At 35.4% G+C, this 24,370-nt stretch overlaps 1 protein-coding gene across 1 annotated transcript in view; it reads right to left on the bottom strand.

Moving 5' to 3' along the window:
• Positions 1-6,153: 6,153 nt before the first annotated feature.
• Positions 6,154-24,370, bottom strand: part of SLC6A15 (solute carrier family 6 member 15) — a 36,918-nt gene continuing 18,701 nt past the window's right edge. The window contains exons 3-12 of the mRNA XM_036401153.2: positions 23,337-23,494; positions 22,719-22,845; positions 20,980-21,161; positions 19,613-19,723; positions 15,935-16,176; positions 15,636-15,828; positions 14,180-14,372; positions 11,552-11,711; positions 8,840-9,002; positions 6,154-7,507 (exon numbers count right to left, since the gene is read on the bottom strand). Coding sequence (XP_036257046.1) covers positions 7,136-7,507; positions 8,840-9,002; positions 11,552-11,711; positions 14,180-14,372; positions 15,636-15,828; positions 15,935-16,176; positions 19,613-19,723; positions 20,980-21,161; positions 22,719-22,845; positions 23,337-23,494 — 1,901 coding nt within the window. The 3' untranslated portion in view covers positions 6,154-7,135. The remainder of the gene's footprint in view (positions 7,508-8,839; positions 9,003-11,551; positions 11,712-14,179; positions 14,373-15,635; positions 15,829-15,934; positions 16,177-19,612; positions 19,724-20,979; positions 21,162-22,718; positions 22,846-23,336; positions 23,495-24,370) is intronic.

The following is a 24,370-nucleotide window of genomic DNA, read 5'->3' on the forward strand; positions in this document are numbered from 1 at the left end:
GTGTCCTTTACACAGCCAATACAAAGAGATGCAGGATGTGTACACAGTCAGTGTCTTCTGGAGCAGACTCCTTCTGACCTGTGCAGTACTGGCACAAGTGTTTTCTGTCCAGCACAGCAGTACAGGCTCAGCTTCTCTGCATTCAAACTGCAATTCAGAAAACAAATGTAGATAATTCAACAGTGATTTTTTTTTGTGTGTGTGAGGCTGCTTCTGCAAATTCCAGATGCTTCAACAAACTATTGAGTCCTGAAGATTGCTAATTCTGTAAGGGGTAAAAAACAGATATGGAAGGATACAAAATGTAATCTCTGAAAACAGAAGAAAAAGACTGTGTAGTGAAACTTAAGAATTCTGATTCAGTTTTGTTTTTAATGATTGTTATAAAGTCATGATTTAGTGCCACCAGTGTTTCTTATACGGCTGTATGGCCATGTGTCTGTACTCCATGGGTTGTCTAATTTTCAGCTAGCTACCTGACAACTGTAAATGATGTAAAACCCTTAAGAGGCTGGATACTTCTGCAATTTTTTTATTTGTTTGTAACATATTTTTCATAGAGAATACTGAATATTTCTAAAGCTGAAGGCAAAACCCCTTGTTTCTTTCTTTGGTGGCAGTGGGGGTGTAAGGAATTTCTGCTCTCAGCCCTTCCTTCCTGTCTCCACACCACCACATCCATTGTGCCAGCACTGCTGCTTCTGCAGCTTGTGGTGAAAATGGGAACCATCTGATAAATCCTAGGGCAGCAGAGAGGAATCAAAATCAAAAGGAAGCTTATAACAATGTGTGAATTAAGATGTCTAAGAGGCTAACCTTGAATTGTGACATCTATGAGGTCTGTAGAGGCCTTGTTAAGTTTACCCTAAAGAATCTGAAGTCTAGGGAAACTTTTAGAGTCTCTTATGAAAATATGTCTAAAGAGCCCTCTTATTTACTCAATTCAAAACCTCATTCTAATGACCTTACTTTTTAGCTGGTTGCTGCTTCGAAGATTCTTTATGGAGAAATACTAAACTTACTTAAAAATAAACCTTCTTGAGGAGTTAAGACAGACCTTTAAATGCCAACTGCTCCATCTCCTTTTTGCTCTTCTCTCAGAAAGTAAGATGAACTGTTGATACATATATATGTTTATGTATACATCTAGGTAAAGGGAATGTGTACATATAATCTTTGCAACATTTTTGAAAGCCACTCTATTTTTTTTGTGTCAGGTAAGCAGGTTGGTTTTGCTGCCTATGGGAGAGCAGAACATTCATGACAGCTTTCTTAAATACAATATCCATATAATTAAACACAGTTTTATTCAAAATATTTCATACTTGAACAAAGCTGAACATTTAATTTCTGCAGTGACCCACAGACACTGATGTCTCACCTGTCTGTTGGGCAGCTTCTCCAGTGCCTCAGTTCCTTCTTTTTTTGGTAACAAGGGGTTCTGTCACACTTAAGTCTCACATCAAATGTTGCCCATTTATAGGCATGTAATTTTGGAGCACTTTACTGTCCAGATGCTCTGCATATGGGAGGCTGGGTATCTGGTTTCCATTCCAGGGACCAGGCAGTATAATGCATATCACTTAGGTGCTTTGAGATTTTGGCTAATTTCAAGTCTGTGAATAATGGTTGGAACTATTCACATCCTTGATGCTAGGCAAATGCCCAAGAGATTTACTAAAATGGTAAATCACAGTAACACAGTGGTCTCCAACTCAGAGCTTTCAGTCACTAACTCATTTTTCTTCACCTCATATTCTCATGAATACACTGAGTTTTCTGTGCTTTTAGGTAATTATTTTTCCCCTTAAACCTTCAATACATGGCAAAATTTCACTGCTATTTTACCCTGATAGTTTTGTCTTCAGATCAGACAGCTAAAATGAAGTAATTTTGGAAGGCTGCATTTCCTTAACATCTTTCTCCAGAACATCTCAAAATGTGCTATGAAAAATAATCAAGCTCTTCAGTACAGTGTCAGAGACACTTGAATACTTGAAGGGAAATTAATTTTGGCACAGCTCAAGTCTTTCTTCTCAGCTTAGCGTTCTCCTGTCCTGATTCATTCCTCCTCTTTCCTTTTCCTCCTATGCTAACAAAACTTCAACTACCTTTGATTCATACCTCTGTTTAACAGCTATATCTTACTGCAGACTATTTCATCTAAAGGCTTGATTACACCATACTTCACCAGCCATCAAAACCTGTTTTCCTTCGGAAGTCCTTTTTTTTTCCCCCAGACCCCTTTATCTTTCTGATCAACTACTACCTGGTCAATTTACACTTAGTCATTTATTGAATCAGTCCTGTTTCCTCAGTATCTTTTTCCTTCCTCTGTTAATGTGTTCCGTTTAAGTTCCACCCCCTTTCATCAATCTTTTAACATGTTTCTTAATTCTTTATTTGCAGGATTGCAAACCTGACTCTTTCTTTGTATGTGTTTCCTTTTTGCTTGAATCAAAAATCTGAAAATGTACTAGACTGGCTTTGAAGGAAATTTCTTTTGCCTTTTCACACCATTCTTCTTTCAACTTCTTTCAGCTAAGAGAATATCTCACATCTTTGAATCTCGAGTGTTGGAAAACACATTCTTTTTTTTCACCTGTTGAGTTTGGGTTGGAAAGATTCAGAGGGCATCACGAAACCAGAAAATTACATCAGACTGAATAAAAAGGGAGAATTCCTACACCTGTTTTTTCACTGAATGTATTCTTTAATACCCTAATTTAAAGACTGTCATGGGAGCTCTCATTGTCATTCTGTGTACTTTGCTGGATAAAAATCACTGAAGGCATATATTGATGCTGATTCCAGACAAGGTTGTCTTGGTTAGTCTATTCGCTCACTTGTCAGTAATGATGAGTTCAGTATAAATGGAAGACACGGTGGTTTTGTCAGAGCTAGTGAGAAATACTTCACACCTTCCTTACCAAAAGGGTTAAACAGATGCCCAAGGCACATTTACCAGCCTCTAAAAACCAGATATCTCAGTAGCTGCTTTCCTCAGAAACAATGCTGCAGGCCAGAGCAACACCTTTCATCTACCTCCTGGCAACTTTAATCATTTACTGATGATGGCAGTGAGAAGCCCTGAAGTTTTTAATATAATTATCAGTGTTAGTAGTAATATTAGAGTCAGAGATTCTCCTTTCCACTAATTTGTCAACTAACTCCTTTGCTAATTTAAGAAATAAAAATAGCTATTAATATTTTAAAATAATAATAATAATAAAGCATGTTTAGAAAGTACTGTTTCAAAATACTGACTCAAGACCCTACTGCCTACTCGCAAGACCCAAAAGCGTACTACTTGACAATGGGATACTGACAGCTTGGTTTTGCTTTTGATAGCATTAAAAATTTGGGGGTTTTGAAAATAAAAACCCAAATATGTATGAAAAATGCTGAAGGAACAGATTAATAAACTTCTGAGCTTTAGCAGCAGCATGATCATTCAGATGTCTTGTCTTGATAGAGAATAAAAATATATTATTCTGTCCTTTTCAAAACTCTTGAGTGTAACATTTCCCCAGCAGACATGACATACGAGCACCATCAAGTGGCAAGGCACCTCAATTACAGCTAATATTTTGACTTTCTCCTTTTTCCTCAAACCACAGAATCTAACTAGGCAGTTAGATGTTGATATTAAATTTCTGTATTTTTTAAAAATTCGCATAACCGTTATTCTGCTAACTTCTCAAAGATGTGGTAGAAGTAGAAAGCTTTATTTAAATACTCTGCATATCACCTGAACAGGGCACTTGAGTGTTCCATGCTGGTTAATATAGGCAAGTATTTTCAGAGTATCTAAAATTCTTTTGCAAACACATCCTTTTTTTTTCTCTGCTACTGCTACCACAATCATAACTGATTTCTCCCTAGTGTACAAGACCATTGTTCCCCTTATGGCAGAATAAGGATTCATCAACCAAACTGTATCTGCTGCTTCCTGAGAACAGGGGTAAGATTGTTCTACCCTTTTTTCATGCTTATATATTTTCCTTTTTCTTCTCCCTATTCCCTTTCTTTTCTTCACTGTATGATACTCTGTAAGGTATCTATAAAATTTTGATCCATCAAAAAAGACTAAAATCAGGCATCAAGACTGTATGTCTATCCTGTACTTCAGTGCATTTGGGAATCTCCACTGATGAGTATGGAGGTAATTATGTGGCCTTCATTTGTGCCATATTAATTGTGACTGATTCTTTTAAATTTCTGTAGCAAAATCAGATCCCAAAATTAATATTGGTTAGAGGAACCTTATGCCTTCTGCAATAAATATATTGGAAATCTATTTTCACTTTCCACATGGATGATCTTGTTCTTAGGCCATTTCCTAAGAACAAAATTGTGTAAGACTCAATTAGGATTTTCTTTTAAGCATGACTGACTTCTGCAATGATCTCTTACTTAAACCACCCCCCTCACCCCCCAGATTAAATGTAGCTATAACTGACATGACACACAGACTTTCAAGTAGGTAAATATGAAACCTCTCTCTTCTGCCCTCTCCTTTTACTACTTTGCTCCCAAAGCTGAAGAATCAAAGCAACGTAGATTCCCTTGGCTTTAACAGCAAATGTACATAAAATTTCTTTGCTTCAGTAGTTCTTTCATAAATATGTAAGAACCTGGATGGCACACTTTATAGTAATTACTTTTAGATTTTTTAAGTCTTCACATCTGGCTGGTTTTTTTGACCAGTACTGCTTCTTTAGGCTGGACATATTGTGCCTTTTTAAGAGACCATCATAGTGAACCACAGCTAAAGAACTTCTGCACTTGAGCATGTTCAATCATAGTTATTATAAATGATGAATTGAACATCTGACAGCAGACAGGACATACATTCTGGGTTTTCTCAAGCCTGAAATATTTAATGAAGCTCAGGTGATGTGCTAACTGGAGTTAATAGGAAGCAACCAACTGAGAACTAATGGTTTAAATGAGTGGAAAATCTTAATACTTCTAAAAAGTGTTTAAGTAAAGAGCAAAAGGGCAGACATATCCAGGCAGAATAATCTTCAGCAGTTGGCTAAAGGAGCATTAGTCCCCTTTGTGATGCTTTAAACAGAAGTAGCTATTGCACCTTAATACTAAGTTCTTGCTCACATTCATTTTAAGAGCTCTTTGTAGCAGCAAACATTTGACCATTGAAAACTAGGGTTTATTAAAGTAAAAGCATGTGTCAGTGCAGGTAACTCATCTGTAAGAACAGAGTTCTGCACTCTGTGGACTGGGCACAGAGGGATGCATGGCAACTACCTTGAAGAGTCATGTTAGAAACCTCATGTGGTATGATGGTGGAAATTTGCTGCTGCTCTGCCACAACAGGAATATTTTGTACATGCTGGCTCTGTCTCTAATGGTGAGACATTACACACATGCTAATGTTGCCAATACATCAGTTATAAAAGAACAAGCTGCTTAAATTATGCCAACTCTACCCCATATGTTCCAATATGTGCATTTTAGAGGACTTCTTTAAATGCTTCTTTATGTGCACAATTTCTATCACATGTAAAATAAGCCTGATAATTAAATATAGCTTTTTGTCAGCTAATGCTTCTAGTTCAACTTTATGATGATTGGAAATGATTTCAAAAGCTCTCAGGTTAAAAGTAGAAAATTATCTGAGTTTATTCTCCTGTGACAGAAGAATTATCCATAAGGAATTTTATCAAGTTGCTAAAATGTTTTGTTTTAACATTCTGCTTCTTTCCATTTATTTGTCATAGCTTTTCCATACTGACACGGACGAAACTGTAGTCTTGAGACAGAGTTTCAGAGACTTGCATTTACCTCAAATAAATTCATCTAGTTCTTTGATGCAGGGACAATGTAAGCAAGTTCTTTTCTTTGCTTAGTAGAGGTAGAAAAGTCAGAATTTATGCCTAATTTTAAAACACTTTAAGGTACGGTGTAGATCATGTACCAGCTTCCAGTGTATCTTGCCAGTTTACAGTGCTACATCACCTCCTGTACTCACAGTAAACGGCCTTGTCCAAAAGTTTATTTTGACCGATTTTTTGTTTTCAAGTTCTTTTAGCATCTCTATTCATCTAGGAAATGTCATTCTTTCAGGTAGTCCAGATGAGGAAAAAGCAGGCTGTGTTATAGTAAGTGTATTAGGATACCACAGAGAAATACCTTATCAATCTCTTTATTCATAGATTAAAATGTAATGCCATACAGTTCTTAACAATTACTGACTGAAAAAAAATTATCTGCATAAAACAGAAGCAAAACTGAAGGAGACTAATTAAAAAAGCCATCTTGCTTCAACTTTTGAAACGATTACATACAGAATAATATACATATTTACATTACAAGTATATTATATAAATATAATATATATGTAATCTTGTAACCACAATAAATATCAAGGTCTTTTTTAGGCACACAGCATAGAAAAAAATGCAGAATCTGCACAATCCTTAAGATTCTTGGAGTGACTCACTCTAACATTGTTTTCACACTGAAAAAGCAAATATTTTACACAAAATATACAGCCACAGTTTACGCAGTCCCCAGTGAACAGGGAATCTTTGATCATCCTCCTATAAGTCTACTCCTTGATTTTCTAATACTATTGCTCTATACAGCTATTACATAAGAAAATAGTTTGCCGGTTTGTTTTTTACTCAGCTAATAGCCTAAGTAATTATCAGTGCTAATAAAATAAGTACAGCATATCTACATAAGGTATATTACAGGTGTTTACACAAACACAGGTTTGGTGAACTACTACTGAGCTCACCATTAATACTTGGGAGTCAACCTGAAATTCAGCAGAAAGAAATTGATTTTCAATGATATAACCTCAGAAATATTTTAACATTTGAGCGAGACCTGGGCTTCAGAAATAGAAAGCTTTAAATTTAGAAGTTAATTTAAAAATCAAATTCTTGGCTATCCTGGCAGATGTAGGCTGCCATTGCATTTGAATCTTTCCTTCAGTGCAAATAAAAACTCAGAATTTTCTCAACCAGTACGTACTGTCGTGACATTTTAAAGACTGTCACTGTGGAGCACCTGAGATCGCACCCTAGCAAGTGACACTGACCACTTCTCACAGCAGGGCCGTGATCAGTGAGAGAAGAAACACAGCACTTTTTTTGTTCTGTGGTTACAAATCAGACTCTGGCATGTCAGGCATATCTGCCATCAGGTAGCCAATACCATAACGCCCGTTTGGAGCCGTGTCCAAAGTCGGCGAGCCAGTCTGTTTTCGATATATGTTTTTGCCGAAATTTGGAGACGGCACTTCACTTGGACTCTTCCCATGAATCAGACTTGTATTATCTCCCTCCAGATTAACAGGTTCCTTTATTATCCGACCTCTTTTATAGGATACAGATGCCAAACTACCAGAACTGTCATCAATAAGGTTGCAACGGCGTACCATGAAGACTATTGGGACTGGCAGTATGGCCAACACCATCAAAGATATACAGACAATCATTCCCCATGTTGGATAGCTGTGGAACTCTTCCGTAGCCTGAGAAACACAACAGAAAAATGATTAATACATCTTTACCAGAAAAATAACAAAAACCTGCAGTCCTCATTGAGGCTTGCAGTTTTCAAGCAGAAAACTCCACGGCACTCACAGTGTGGGCACCACTACAGATCTCAGGTTTGAAGAGTCATGGAGATGTAGGATTGCTATCTTTCAGCCAGTGAGCAGGACTAGAACACTGTTGAACAGTTTTTGAGAGCACTTCAGCAGCACACAAATGAAGATTTTCACTTTAGGCATTATGCTACATTTCTCTGTAGCTTCCTGATCCTTTAAAGGATGTCCAGAACAGACAAGTGTGCAGTGGGTATCTGTAACTATGCCTGGAAAATTAGCCCCTGTTCCGTAGGCTAATAGTTGGTCTAGACAGGAACCATCTCAGTTATTGCACTTTGCATAAGCATCAGGTAAACTGTAATGTTGGGGCACTACTATACCCCACACCTCTACTGCATCCAGGCATCAACGGCCAACAGGCTCTGCTTGCCTGACTTTGTATGTGGAAAGGAATTGCATGTTTGGTATTCTAAGGTATCTCTCTAATTTTTGAGGGCAAGACTCAACAAGAGCATTTTTCTGAGAATCATGTAGCTGTCTGATACTATCATTAGTAAAGCCAACCTCCTGTGTTTATCCTTTACCTGTCTTTGCTGTGACTTCCCCCCCAGCTAATTTGGGAAAGTTTTGTTAGATGAATGTCTCTGACATTTTCTCTCTGTCTGTTTTGCATAAAAAGCCTGTAGAAATAGCTGAGGGCTCATGGGCCTACAACTAGCTGAAGTCTTCAGAGTTCCCTTGACTAAAATCTCTTTTTGAAGTCGAAGCTCAGAACTGTCTTGCCACTCACCGAGACAAGTTCTTATCAGAGTCAGGTTTTAATACAGCTGCTACACTGTGATATGCGTTCCCAAAGGGAAAAAATTATGACACATAAAAAACCTGTTGTGATATCTGAAATGATTTATGCAGCTATCATCTGTTTTCTGCAATAAAATAAGACTTAATGAATGTGAACAACCTCTCCCATGATTATGAATTTCTTTATCATTTGTTAGGAAGTAAGTCACCCAGAGCATACAGGTTTGTGTCAATCAGTTATATTTTAAAGCAGAACTGCTTAAAATTAAAAAACTGTTGATTTTACATCAAAGTTACTTGAGATAAAAGCAATCATGTCATTATTTAGGCTGATTTTGAATTTCTAATTGTAACTTTTTTGTCTGCTCATGTGCTTCAAATGCTTCAGATACGATCACAATGATGATGATGATGATGGTATCATACTTAAATACAAACCCTACATATACATACCGTATCCTCAATCCAAGCATTGTAACCAGGAGGACTCAAACCCATTTGGACAATGGTAGCTACCAGCAAACATAACAATACAAAGGGTGAAACATACTTCCACATGTAGTAATAATACTGGCTTGGAGAAAACCCCAGCATATCCTTCAGGTCTTCCATAAATCTGTGAAAAGATTAAAATGTTATTGTTAGTGTAGACACTGAGATTTTGAGCACTATAATTGATACATAGCACCCAACCTGAGGGAATCAAGACACTGAAAAAAATGTGCATATAGAAATAGCTGTAGTTTAAATTACTTGATGGGCTGAAAAATAGAGCTTATACTAGTAGTTCAGACCAGATGAACAAAAGGAATCACTGCACAGTACAGTGATTTAGTAAGCTGCTTGCTGGACTGTGCTGAAGATATTTACACTCATATTTCTTTTAGAAGATTCTTTTTTACATTTTCTTCTATTGTCTACTGGGTTGTTTACCAGCACATCTTACACATGTGTAACATTAATTTTGAACCCACACACGTGCTGCAGTCTGAAAAAAAAACAACTTTATGCATAAGCTATGCTTTGCATCATATAAGCTGCTGAAATAAAACTCTTCCAAGCTATAAAACTGCTGCCTTTCTCCTCAAATTTTTAAGTTAAGCCATGAACAAAACTCCTATTTTCATACTCATGACGGAGTACATGGTTCCAGAGCCAGTAGAAACAGAGAATGATTTTAGAAATAATACTTTTGGAGTGTGCGCAAGCAATGATTGTTTTAACTCCCTTGTGGTCCCACTCCTTTTTGAAATGTGTATCTCAAAAAAGCTCTATAGAAGGATGTTTTCCAATATTTTTTTACATATGTAAAGCTTCTGTCATGTAAACTCTCAGAAAAAAAATTTAACTGCACAGCTTGAGGCATTCTTTTGTTTGTTTACACTGAAATAAAACACATCATTAAAAGGAAGCTGAATTTACAAATGGGTTGTGCCCTCTACAGGTAGCCTTCTCTTTCTGAGATCTCCAGTTCTTCTACCAGTTAAACATGAATCTGTTATCCTTACTTTAAAGTAGTCTTCCATTGTCACCATCCTACTCATTCTCTTCTAAAAGTCTCCTTTAGCTAAAGCTCCTTATAGCACTGATTACAGTGTGGGAGATTTTCCTTCTTGGCTACAGAAATTCTCACGTTGTCTCTTTTCTATAGCACCCTTTGGATGCTATGCTTTAGTTTTCTACTATCTGATCAAAGACTTAATGTCAAATAATTAGACATTTATACAGAACTTTATCTACAGGAAACCCTTGGTACTATCACAGCCAATGGCAGCCTGAGGCTGTTGATGCTGACAGTTTTTGCAAACTGAATTGCTAGGTTTCTGCAGAAACATCCATCAGAAGAAATACTAGAAATACTGCAGAGGGAATACTCAGGTGGTCATTATAAATGAGAAACTTGGCTGTTAACTTTTCACTGTATCCTGTCAGAAGCCCTTCTATAAACATGAATTGCCTGCACTGTGAGTCATAAGCAAAGGATTACTATATTTTAGCTATGCCTAAACATCAACCTCCTCACAGGTCAGTTGCTGACTTTTGGCATATCTACTTCCATTCACAGTGGTGCTTGGACGTTACCAACTTTATAACCAGGTCATCTGTTTTATCTTTTGGTTGCATGTGTAAAATAATCTGTGTGGTGTTTTTATATCTAAATGATCAATTATAGGATTATACATGTGGTCCAAGTTGGAATTCTCCTTGAGCAAGCAAGCAGAACAAGTACTACTTGCATAGTCCAGAAACAATGTCTGAAAACCATAAAATTAAATTTTCTTATAGTTTTGTTTCATTGTGATTAATGATTGCTGATTACTCAGATCAGACAAGTGAAAAGTCAAATGAAACCCCACTTCTTCTATGTCACACTTTTTCTTCATGCAAAGGAATTACAAACATTTTAATTACTACAACATGTTATTACAGCATGTTCTGTTTAACCTGTGCAAGGCATAAGTTATTTTTGATACAAACCCTTCTATTCCTTAAGCACGGCATATACTGATCTCACTTAGTAAACACATTCTGCTGATTTTAGACATAAAATTAATTCAACAAAAAAAAAAGGGATTTATGGTCATTCCTCTTCATCCATCCCCAACAGGTCACTTGACTTCATTGTCAGCTGCGCTGCTTTCAAGTAAGCTCTGACCCTGTTTTTGCTGTCATCTCCTCTCTCACAACTAATGCAAAGAAAAATTAATTGCTATAATGCCCCAAACTCAATTTAGTTCTTAAATTGAAACTTTTTTCTTTTTACTGCCATTAGAGCTTGCTTTGTTTCTTTCTCAGGCTGCCTGAATACTGCATTGAAATACTCATCCTCATATGTTGCTTAGACCATGGTTATTTCTGAGATCTTCTTGATGTCTTTGTTAATACAAACTCCCTATACTTTTCTATCTAGCAGCCTTTCTAAATTTCTAATTTTGTCTCTTTTGCTTCATTCTCTTGTTTTTGGACCTCTTGTTCTGATGTAGTGTATCTTGCTCCAAACCTGTTCTTAGTAACAGACTAGATTCTGGACCAGACTGTCATGCTTTCTAATTATTTGTATTCCTGTGTAAAATGCAGATGCTTCATACACTTTAATTAAAATAGTAATAATTATTGTAAAGAATGGTGTTGATATGGACAGGGAGATGCATTTCCTTCACTTACTTGTCTATTCCATAAATTCGGATGACTGCAATATTCTCCAAAATGACCACAATAAGCAGGGGCAGAGTAGCTGAGTAGTCATCAAACATTGTCACAAAATAATTTCCAGAGCGCTGCACAAAGATCAGGCCAATAAAAAATGCTACCAAGCAGCAGATGACTGGAATAAAGGACAGAAATGTGAGCTATAACTACAACAAAGTTCCACAGACAAGGAGGACCTAACGCATTATTTCATAAAAGTCAAGTCAGTAGCATTCTACTGTTTAGGGTCTCTCAATTTTAAGAATATTCATTATCCTACTTCTTTCCTACAAAACAGAGAATTATGAAATTAGAATTACTAGAGTCCCCATATGACAGCAACCCTGATTACGAGATTAATCAGCAGAGATTAACCAAGTGACTATTTCTCACTAAATGTAATGTAGATGCAGAGGTAAAATAAACCAGTAGGCAAAACACAACATATCATGTTAACTGGTCACCAGCTCAACTTTTGGAATTCAGAAGTGAAAAGAATTTAGAAGTGAAAATATGGGGAAAAAATAATATGAAGAAGTTTCTATGATTCTAAAAAATACAAAGGGTGAATAGACTGCTCCTAGAAGATCATTAACGGCATAAAGTTCTATTAGATCTGTCTAAATGTGTTTGTTCATTAAGCAACATTTCTGTCCCTTCTGTAGGGGCAACCCAAAATATATTTCTTGAATGGCTGATCCTGCATAATGGATCTCAATAAAATTTTCTCCAACTAAATTTGTCAGCAACAGGACTTAATGCTTAAGTCAAATTTCAATATATCATGGAATCAGTTGTAGGCTGACAGCTGTAAGACTGATTCTTACAGTTTTAAGTGCTCTTTTTTTTTTTTTTTCCTCACAGGGAACTTAGGCTAAGGATGCATCTAAGTAGTCCAAAATGAGGTGAAATTGATCTGTGTCAAAATATAAAATATCTTTACAGAATACACCCATTGCATGAATCCAAGATAATAAATTATTATTGATTATAGTACTGAATGTAAAACAATAACACTGTTTTAAATACTATGGTAGAAGTCTTGAACTACTACTATAATGTCTTTATGGACTTTCCACCACTCAGCATGAGGCATTGTTGAATGCAAAATAAATTTAAGCATTTCAGTTGGTTTCTCTGAACTCGAAGAGTTGCAAAAGTACTAACAATCCTGTAAAAGTTGAAAGTTTCTGTCTTGTAAGTACAAAATCTATTGCAGCTATAATCCTTCTTAAATACCACTAGTACTGCATGAAAAATAATCCAGATATTTCAATTTTTTCCAGTTAATTAACAGGACAGCACATCAAGTTGTAATCTTTCGAGTACAACTGAGTTTAACTAAAATCATGCATGCACACCACTTAAAAAGGTTACAAGAGAAAGACAGTCCTTGAATGTTTCTTTATCTTAATTATTTTTTTTTGTCTAAGAGAGTAACAAGGAATTATTGTAAAATGCTCCATTACTCCAGTGTAATGACTATAAATCATGGTACTTGCACACATACTTAGGAAGAACAGCTAATTTCTAATTGTTGTACTGGTTATTCAGCAAGAAGTTAAGACCCAATTAAAAAAAAAAAAAAAAACCAAACAGACCAAAAAGGGCTCAATAACTTAGGACTTCTGAAAAATCAATTTATTTATCTTTTTTTAAAAATTTGATTTTTTTTACCAGTCAAATATTACTTGTTATCTCAGTAAAGTAAGGAAAGCAACTGGGGAAAAAAGCAGTTACTCTGCTGCATCAGGGGTTAACTCTCATAAAATGTATTATTATTTCTGTCATAGAGTTTATTATTTTCTTCATAGAGTTAGCCAATGTTAAAGCACCATTTTTTAAAATTTGTTTTCTATCCCACCTTTTATAGGCATTGATAGGAAAGCTGAATTTGTGCATAAGACACCAAATCTCTTGCAGCTGTCCTGAAGGTTTTCAGAAACCTAACTTTCACACCTTTGCTGGTGCTTTATATAAAAAAGAGAAATCCCTACAAGTCAAGGCTACGTGAACATGCTACACCTCAAATAACTGAGGGTATTTAAGTAATAAAAAAAAACCCCAAACAAGTAACTTAGGGCATTTAAGTAATAAAAAAACCCCAAACAAAACAACTAGACGGCTTGTTTAAGACTTTATAAACATTTAACAGGGAAAAATATGTTTCTCTAGAGAGTTACTGTATTGATTTTAGCATAATAAAAATTTCATTATAAATTAAGATTTCATCTGGCCTACTCAGGAATAATTTGCAGTCATTTGCAATGTATTTTCACTCTTCCCTTTTCCTTTGTTTCTCCAATGTGTGACACGGGATGGAATGGAAAGCATTCTGAAAGAGCCCAAAAGGACTGACCATATAGAAACTTGTAACAGAAATTGAATTAAAATTTAAGTTTTAGGGTGTTTATGCTACTATAACATTCAGGATAAGGTTTTATTGGCAGATATTAATGTGCCTGTGCATGGAAGTACAGTCTGAACACAGTGATTTACTGCTCTGTAAACCTTCATGTCCAAAAAAAAAAAAAAAAAAATTCATAGTGCCAAAAAAAAATTCGTTTACTGCTCTATGGAGAAAAGAATGTTTGTGTAACTCACCAGTAAGAATTTCTTTCCTGACCTTGAAGGTATCAACAATGGGCGTGATAATGCCTTCAATGGTTCCAAACATACTTCCAAGTCCCAGATTTACTAACATAAGAAAGAACATGACTGACCAGAAGGGAGAAGCAGGGAAGTGGGTCATTGCTTCTGTAAATGCAATAAAAGCTAAACCAGTTCCTTGAACTGCCTGTCAATGAGGAAAAAAAAATTATATCATTAATTGTGAATTTATTTTTGGTTTTTTGGTAGTGTGACAGCCTGACAAGTCTGACACTTTGTGCTCATATGCTGTCACTGATTAACTCTTGAAGGCAGAGAGGGAAATTGCTATCTAATACATAATTCTTCCAATAAATATTATTTACTGAAGCATGAGAATTTGTAAGCTGATTAGCATTAACACATTTCTTTCATAGAATCATAGACTATGAGGTTTGAAGGTGTCTCATGGATCATCTGGTCGAAACTTTCTTGACAAAAGCAGTCTAAACAGGATGGTCCAGCACCCTGTCCAGCTGAATCTTAAAAATGTCCCATGATGTGGAAAGCACCACGTCCACTGAGAGATTAGTCCAAGGGCTGACTGCGCTCATTATGAAGAATTTTCCTCTCTTGTCCAATCAGAACTTCTTTCTCTCCTTCACTGATAATTTTGCATGACAGCTACTATATAGGACTGTTACAAAATACACTCTGTATTCTACAGTAAGCATGTAAAGGATTTAATTTCTATACTTTTCTTTCAAATTTAAAGAGTGACCACAGTATAGAAAACTTAGACTTAGAAGTCTAAGTCACCAATTTTATATTTTATCTTCAGATGCTGGTGCAACTATATAGAAGTCAGTGTTTCAATCTGCAATTGCCTCTCTAAAGCTAGAAAACTATAATTTCTGTAACAGATTTGGCTTACTGTAAGATTTAAAAACAGGATGATACTCATTAAACAACTACCTAATAAGCAGATAATAATTTTTTGCTTTAGTGAAGTAGTATTTATATCTAATAATTGTATCTTAACACTAAGATACAATTATTATTAGATATAAATAAATTATATAAATATTATTATATGAATAAATCTTATTATATAAATATAAATTGAAGTCTGAGACATTGAATAAACTAAACACCTCTGTTTAGTCTTTGGAAAAACCCTCATGCTCAGTTCTTCTGAAGAACAGAACAAAGCTTAAAAAATTTATCACCTCCTGAGAAGAATGCTATAATGATCAAAATATATTATAAATCAGTGAAGACTACAGTAAGACATCAGACCTTAAAGTCCTCAAGTGAGCTGGAATGCAACCATGTTTCCATCCAGGTCTTTATAGGTGCATGGCTCACAGGTACACTGTACTGACACTCCATGTAGGTACACGTCACAGCTTACTTAAGGCTTACAAACATTCATCTCTTCCTAATCTCTGTATTCAAGACTTAATCTCACCTTGCCAAGTTCAGCTTCAATTTGACAGGATTTCAGACCAAGAGAATCAAACTGTTCTTCTTTGACTTTCTGTATAATGTCATAAACTAAATTGTAATCTTCTGCTGTAATGCTTGAGAAATTGATATGATGTGGGATCATATCTTGGCTGAGATTGCCCATTTTCAGAAGTTTTAAAATCTTCTCTGAATTTCTGTAAAACACAATAGAACAGAGAGAACAAACTCAGTGGTCTGTGTTAATTCATAAATGAAATAAACTGTAAAAATAATTTTAAAAAAAGAAATGGATATTCATACTGGGTAACACATTTTTCATTTATGATATTGGCTTTGAAGCCCAGAACCGCAAACACCACCAAAGTTGCCAGGACAGAAGTGAAAAAATTGATGAAGGACACCAGTACAGCATCAAAATGGCAGTTGTTGTCTCTCTTGTTGTAGCTTGAAAAGGCAATGACTCCACCAAATCCAAGCCCTAAGGCAAAGAACACCTGAGTAGCAGCTTCTCTCCAGACCTTGGGCTCCAGCATTTTTTCAAGCTGTTTGAAATTAGATATAATATATGTCAGCTATAAAATGCATTTCTATGATATGAAAAAAACAACAGAACAAACACTACATCATAAAAATGCTAATACTCCACTACAACCGTATTTTCATTATGATAAAATGAAAGCTGAATGCAGCCCCTGAAGCTGGCAAACTTAAGGGCCAGAATTTCTACTTATTTTATATTATCTAAACATTGAGGAGAAACATGCTATACATATGTTCCAAACAACAAGACACTACTGGAGCTATCTAACTGAAATATCAGCTAGTTATACTGAGAAATAAGAGAAGGTTTTTTTTTACAATACCTTTTTATTTACAGTATATGTACTGACTTCTGTTAGACTTAAGATGTATTTTAGATTGATCAACCCTTTTAAGAAATGCAATGAGTATGATTAAAGTTGCCTTGCTGTCACTTTTCAAATGAACAAAAAGAAGGTGAACATGAGATACACATGCTTATATGGAATTCTATTACATGAAAATAAGTAAAACAAAACGAAATACATGAAATGAACACTTGCCGCCACAAGCTGTATAGTGCCTGAGTCAAATCTCTTAAGTCAGATGCCTTGAACTTCAACCCTTTGTTAAATGGGTCATGTATTACAGGGGCAACTAAGTCTTTTATAAAAAAAATTATCAGCATTGCTCACTCAGATCAACTGCATTGCTCAAAAAAAAACCCCACTTTTTTACAAAGTTATGAGTCATCATCTATCTCAAATTCTTTTAGATACTGATTCACAAAAAAGAATTAAAGAAAAACATGTCAAATTTAAACATCAGATTTGCTCAAGCTGAATCAGGGCCTCTATTAATGCAAGTGACTTTTATTTTCTTTAAGCCCTACGATTATTCATAGAAATAAAACTGAAAAGCATCAGCATAGATGCCAGAATTATCAGACTGACTGTCTTACTCTGAGGAGAAAGAAATCTGCTATCGTTACAACATTTTGGATAAAATGTCTGTTTCCCACGGAGATATATTATTTATTATAGATAAGCAGCAGAAAACTTCTTTTATTCACTTATATATAGCTGAAATACAATAAAATTGGGAAAAGGTGTTTATGACAATAAACATATTCCTGACTTACAATTTAGATTATAAATACAATGCACAAGTGGCTACTGCACGTAGTTCTAACTCAGGCACTGTCATGCCAGAGCTTTCCCACCAGAGGGAGAGCAAGGAACACTCTTAACTGTAACAAATCTCTAATTGCTTGAAATACCAAAACCCTACTCACTTCCTATAATATATCCTTTGGTACCATCAGAAGTAGTGTGTTTTCGGATACATGTAGCCCAGACTTCCAAAATTAACTCTAGACTGATTTGCTATTAGGTATTGTATGTGAAATTTTGGAGTCTCTGTACTTCAGTTTCATATAATCCCACATAATCCCTAACTGCAGTAGTTAAGTGGGCTTTTCACATACCTTTCTTTAGGTTTTCCATGAATTTTCTTATTTAGAATTTCTGCTTTGTTTAACAGCCATGCCAAACAGAGAAATTCTTCCCTTCTGCATTAGTCTTGCACTCTCACACCTGCACCAATGTGTGCCAATCCTCTCCCACTGATGGGAATTTGCTGCAATCGCCTGTGCTCAAAAGATGGCCATTTGTTCAGCTAATTGGGCCAAAAAGATGCTTCTCCCTCTCACATCTATCTACCTGGATAATTTTCATGCTAGATTGGTTTAGCATTCCTTTTTAGAGCCTGGGTGCCCAAATAAAGTGTTGTTAGCACAGTGGAGTGAATGAAACAACAGGTGTGGGACTCTGAATTTCTTCAAGTAGTCTCCTATGAACCTACAGTCCAAATTAGTGCTAAAGTACAAAAAAAAATATAATGGAAATATTTTGTAAGGTTTATATTCACATATAATACATATCACATACAGGCCTCCTATCTTCAAATTTAAACCACAACCTAAATTTTGATACAAAACTGGAAACTGTGAGAAGAAATTAAGAACCATTTTTCTTTTTGTATCATTTAAATGAACAGTTGAAACATTTGTATAATTAAGTATAATGTAACCGTAAAGTAAACACCAGCTGCAACTTTTTTTTTAAGTATAACTCATGAAGCAGTGAATACTGAAGAGGTGTTGATATCCAAGGGCAGTTTTTGTATTTATTTTCCCTCAGTATCTAGTGGTACTTCTCCAAAGGAAGTATTAACACCGTGGTTGAGAAACCAAATTATATCTTATAGAGGTCTGTATTTCACCTTCACTTTAGACTTTCTCTCGTAAGTAGGCATTACATTTCTCTCTTCCTCAGGTTTCTCAAATTTGCCTGAGCAGCCTGCAAGTTTCTGCACAAGCATGACTCTCTAAAGTGATGACAGTGAGTGAAGTGGAACATGACTGCATCAACGTGAGAGACAACAAAGGTCATTTTTATAGAATGACAGTTCTCCAGACTCAAAACACCTGGAATCAAAACAACTGACAACACCCTGTCATCTGGCATTAGCCACTATGTGCATTGATTTTGATTATCTTATTATTTAGCTTTCATTTTTGAAATAATAGTCCTGTTTTTCTCAGCTGTATTGTGAAGTGGACTAGTTAGAAAGTCCATTTCACAATACAATATGAAGCCCAGACTTATTCATTCCTGAGTATGGCTCTGACTATTCAAACATGCTGTTCCTGTAGTATAGATGTAGTTGCAAGCATTTGAGATAAGTGTGGGTAGTATTTAGATCTTCAAGGTAAACAGTGATTCATAACATTCCTTATCACCTCCATAGTTAGAAAACCTAAAGCTGTGTAAGGCACGTTCCTGGCAAAAATATTGGCAGTAAAAAAAAATATGCTTAGAACTGCTGCTGTCTTGGCAAGTCATAAGAAAATTGATAAGGAAAGCTGAGGGGCAAGTACTTACACTACTTCACTATTAAATACAGGTCACCTGTACTTTGGGCTACTATGTAAACAGCTTTAAGTTTTTTCTAAAAAGGAGGGGAAAAAACCACTCTTTTCCAAAAGGGATAAGTTAATTATTCATGCCATGATAAAAGTGCAAAGTAAAGCACTGACAACCCAGAACTAGACATTTCATTATTAGAAAATGGCAAACTTCTCTTTTCAGTATTTAAAGCTCTCTAAACTTCCTGAATCCTCTAAATTGCACCCCAGATGTTTAGCTTTGTAGGGATGTATAGCTCTGGGAGCCCTCACTTAAGAGAGGTAACTCTACAGACCCTTGGAACACCTAGAGCCTTTGGACTTTAGGGCTTGGTATTGTGCCACTGAGATCAACAAAAATTTTGCAATTTAAGCAAACAGAAATACAGCCAAATGTTCTATGAGAACAATAAGCTTAAATGAGAGCATTCATAAATGGTCATGTTTCCACTGAAACTTTAATACCCTGCAAACAGAAATTAAGTACATACCTTAGGGGTGAACATGTGACGAATTCCATCCACTGACCCATTAAGGAGCAGTCCTCTGATCAGAAAGCATAAAAGTACCACATATGGAAAAAGGGAACTAAAATACATGATCTGAAATACAAGAAGGCAAGGAAAAAATGTAACATGACATTTAACATGGAGTTTCTTTTCAATATGTTCATTCACTGCACAGTATCCTTTGGATATATGACTGAATTGATGATCATATGGTCTAAGAAATAAGCAGAACACTTCCCCTTCCTCTTGTCTCTGCAGAAGAAAGCAAAATCACATGATTGTAAAAAGAAATTAAATTCTGTACTGTACAAAAACAATACAACTGCCTGATGTATTTATCACTAACCGATAAAGAACCTCTGGACTTCCAGGGAAATTCAGTATTAATTCAATGAGATGAAAACAAAGACAGAAGTAAACTGTTGCAGAAATGCTTCTCTTTACAAAAGCACTTTGACTGGATATGGCAAAGGTATGCAGCATAAATAGAAACTAATTTTGTCTTCAGAGGGAAAGGGGACAAGAATCAATAGAAAGTACATAACCAATTAATTCAATCACATGCTTACTGTCAAAACAACAAAAAATAGTAATCAAATCTGATATTTCATTTCCCATGACAGAAAAGAAAATTTATTCTGTAAAGCTTAGTAAAATGATTCTCTAGTTAAACATGCTACTTATTTCTTTAACTGAAATGCCCCAAGAAGGTCACAGAAATCAGTCAGTGCCATGTCAGTGCCAAACTTTTTAATAGCAAAGAATTTTGCTACTGGGACAAATTGTTTTCCCTCTGAAAATTCCACCGAGATCAACAGATCTAGTAAATCTTTCACCAGCAAATCCAGCTGGCTGCATGCAAAGGAAAGAAGACAAGTTACCAGTACTCAGATGCAAAGGGATGGTAAATCATTAGTCAAAAGAAACAATCCAGAATCCTGGAAAGCTGCTGTGTTAATGCCAGAAGCATGCATATGTGAATGCACTGCAGTCATATGGTGAGTACACATGGAAATTTATTTCCTTAGACACTCAAAACACAGAGACTTATGCTGCACAATAAAGCTGAGGTACAATTACAAGCAACATCTATGCTGATGAGAAGCAAAATGATTCTTCTTCAGATCTCAAGTCCCACTAAATAACTTCCATTTCCAATAAAACTGATAGAATTTTAATTCTTAACTACTAATATTCTTCTATTTGAGATTATACAAATGCAGGAGTGGGTCAAAGCACTTAACCTGCTCCTACAGATTTCATCAGAGTAAACAGACAGTGTGATGAACAGAAATGTCCTGAAATGCCTCAAAATTAAACAAAGTCATGCAGGTAAACAGTATACTCACTTTGCCTGAAGACTGAATGCCTTTGATCATGGCTAAGCATACCATGACCCAAGCAGCCAGCAAGCAGATAGTCATCTTCCAATTTAAACCCCCACTTTCTGACAAAGAGCTGGAAATATTCAGTGCTTCCCTGTACCAGTAATAAGTGGTGGCAGAACTTTTTTCACACTCAGGCTCCACAACTGTCAAAGAGATGGTAGCAAGTAAAGAAAGGGTTCGGGAGAGATATTTCATAACAGTGTTCTATCACTTCTTAATATTTCTAATTGTGCCATCATCATTTATTAAAAAGCTAAACTCAAAAAACAGTGTTAAGACATTGTCTAAAAGAAAAAGTGACTGCTATCAGTGAAAGCTTCTGGGTATATGTTTTAAAACACCCTTTTGGGACAATGTATTCCTCTGCGTTATGGTTAAACTTACTCCAAGGCAGAATTTATTTCTCACTTCAGAACTAAACAGTAGGCAGGCTTAGATGAAGACATATATTCTATTTATCACAAATAAAATTACATTATCTGCATATGATACTATGAATTATGTACTATGAAAACTACCTCTCTGCAATGAACACAAACTTGAAGACATATGGAAAATGAATTGTGTCTCCTTTGATATGAAACTCAAATAAACAGGGACTTAACTACCATTATAAACAATAAAATATCTATTATTTTATTGATGATACCAAAGTAATGAGAAAAGGAGAAAAGAAAATAAGTGGTTCCTACACAGATATATTTCGTGAAAGTTGCTATGTATATTCCAGAAGTGATTCTTTGAATCATATTGTAATTCTGTTATAGTCATGTTACTAAACAGTTTAAGAAACTGTGTGTATCTAGACACGTAATACATAAACAGAAAGATTTCTTCAGAGAAAATATTTACTTAATAATCTTTATAAATTATTTATACCTAACAATCAAACCATACATGTATGCATGTCCTGAGTCAAGATAATTAATGGAAAAAAAGGGGGAAATACACTCTTTTTAACCTAACCTAACAGAGATGACAGATCTTCACTGAAATAACCTATTAAAATGGTAAGATGTTATCAAATATAGTAGTTTTCTTTTTTTAAGCTTAGTTCAGATGGCTTCTGCTCAACTTAGGCTGATACGCTGTGTCTTAATATTTAAGAAGGATAAGAGTACATAAACAACCACTGCTGCTCAATTAATGGACAGTAGCTTGTGGAATACATTCAGTTTGACTGTCAACATTTACAAGTACTATTTCTGAATAATAACTGAAGCAAACAACTCTGGAAAGGACAGTACAAAAAGGTAGAACTTTTCAAACATCCCTGGTTGTTCTTTATTCAAGTGGTATATAAACCCACAAAAGATAATTAAAGAAAATTTAGAATCTGAAAAAAAAGGAAAAGAAGAAATAATTCATATTTCAATAGCAATAAAAATACAAAATATCTACTGTTATAAGATAACCAAACCCAAAGGACAAGGAACTTTTCATGCTGTTATAGAATATGTCTTTTAAGAGATTATCTCATTACAGCAAAACTCAAAGGACTCATTATTTCATTTCTATTTACAAAGAAATTGAATTTACATAGAAAACAGTGCTCTTATAGGACACTTAAAAACAACAAATAGAACACTTTTGCACACAAATATCTTCTTAAATTGTAGTTTTTCTCCTTTTTGCTTGAAAACCTCAATTTTTATATACTTGATATGATTTTTAAGAACTTCATGTTAATACAGACTTACAGGTATGAGATGCATTTTTAACTAAAGGACATTGGTCCCACGGTAATGGATGCTGAAAAGACTGTGAAAAGTAAAACAGGCTCCATCCAATAATGACATTGTAGTACAGGGCCACAAAGAAGCATACCTAGTAAGAAGGAAAAAAAAAACAACCAAAAAGTTACATTTATGAAGCAAATAAAATAATGCCTGCTGAACTTCTGCATATCTCTGTACATCAGTCAATGAACCTAATTAACTAAATTTAGTTTTATTCAACTAAATCAGAAGAAGAGAAGGACTTGTCCCCTTAAAGTACCTGACATTTTCTAAATTTTCACTTTTCTCCATATTTATTAATTTACGTTACACGTATACTGTTACAGGCATTTTTCCTCCAGAAGGGTACTCTGTTCCACAGTTCCTAATTTCAAAAGAATCACAGAATACAAGTTCACTGACTTAACAGACCTATATATGTCAAGAGTTTAAATGGCTTGATTCGAGTTCTAAGATCTTCAAAACCACTGAAAACTGGCCTTGATGCCCAGCTATAAATCAATGGGCTCTCCCTGCAGCAAAACAGGAAGTCTAAATCATAACATCTGAAAGCAAACAACACAGTGTTAAAAAACTTACTACGCAGCTTGCAAATCCAATCCCTCCAAGTTTGGGGCTGATATAATTCCACACACCAATACTCCCTCGACGGATCCTCTGCCCGACAGCAAGCTCCAAGAAAAAGAGTGGAATCCCTATTATCAGTAGCAAGATTAAGTATGGCACAAGATAGGCACCTATGAGGGGAACAAAGAATAAATCAGAGTAAATGGAAGAAGAGTCAGAACTTGACAGAACAAATGTGAAAATTTCTAACAGCTTCAAATTTTGATTAGTGTCCTTCATTGCAAAGCTTTTTTGATCACATGCAAGAATAATTTTAGCTGAACCTCAGTCATAAGTCTCGTAAGATGTCAAAATCCCAAAGTCACCTAATCTATAAAGCACTGTAACATGTTTGAGGCAAGCCTTTCTGCAAGTGAGATATTACTGAAATGAGTTATTTGTTTGAAACATTGGACATTCAATCAAACTTTTTAGAGATACAGAATCATCAGGAGCTAAATCAGCATTTCTTAGAAAACCTTAGAGCTTGACTTGTAACAGAGCAGCAAGACTGAATATAAAGGAAATATAGAAAACACTCTGTACACAACGTTCTGAGTGAGCTTCAATCATAAGAAGTTTCAGAAGATATCTCTTGATTTCTCCATTTCTCAGATGCTCAAAAAGGGGATTTCATATTGTACATAATAATGATGCTACCCAGCTAAGCAAGAAAACTTATTTATCAGCCTGTTGCCACAAGGCTCCAGACAGAAAACAGAAACATGAGGTGGAAGCGAAATGGAGTATTGTAGAGCTGTATCTTCCAGTACTCACCAACTCTCTTCTTCAAGTCATATTTGAAAATGCAACTGTAACTTCACCTTTACATAAACATATATATAAAAAGCAATTCCTGTTTTTTAAGGTCTTATTCCCAGGAACTGATCATACACAATTCTAACTTAAGGATGCATCTCCATTTATTTCAGGAAGCCTGAATACAAGCAAATATATTCATACACTAAGCACACTGACAAGTTTCAAGCCTAACTTCCTCCTTGGTG

Source organism: Molothrus ater, chromosome 5, assembly GCF_012460135.2.
Source record: "Molothrus ater isolate BHLD 08-10-18 breed brown headed cowbird chromosome 5, BPBGC_Mater_1.1, whole genome shotgun sequence".
Classification (NCBI taxonomy): Eukaryota; Metazoa; Chordata; class Aves; order Passeriformes; family Icteridae; genus Molothrus; species Molothrus ater.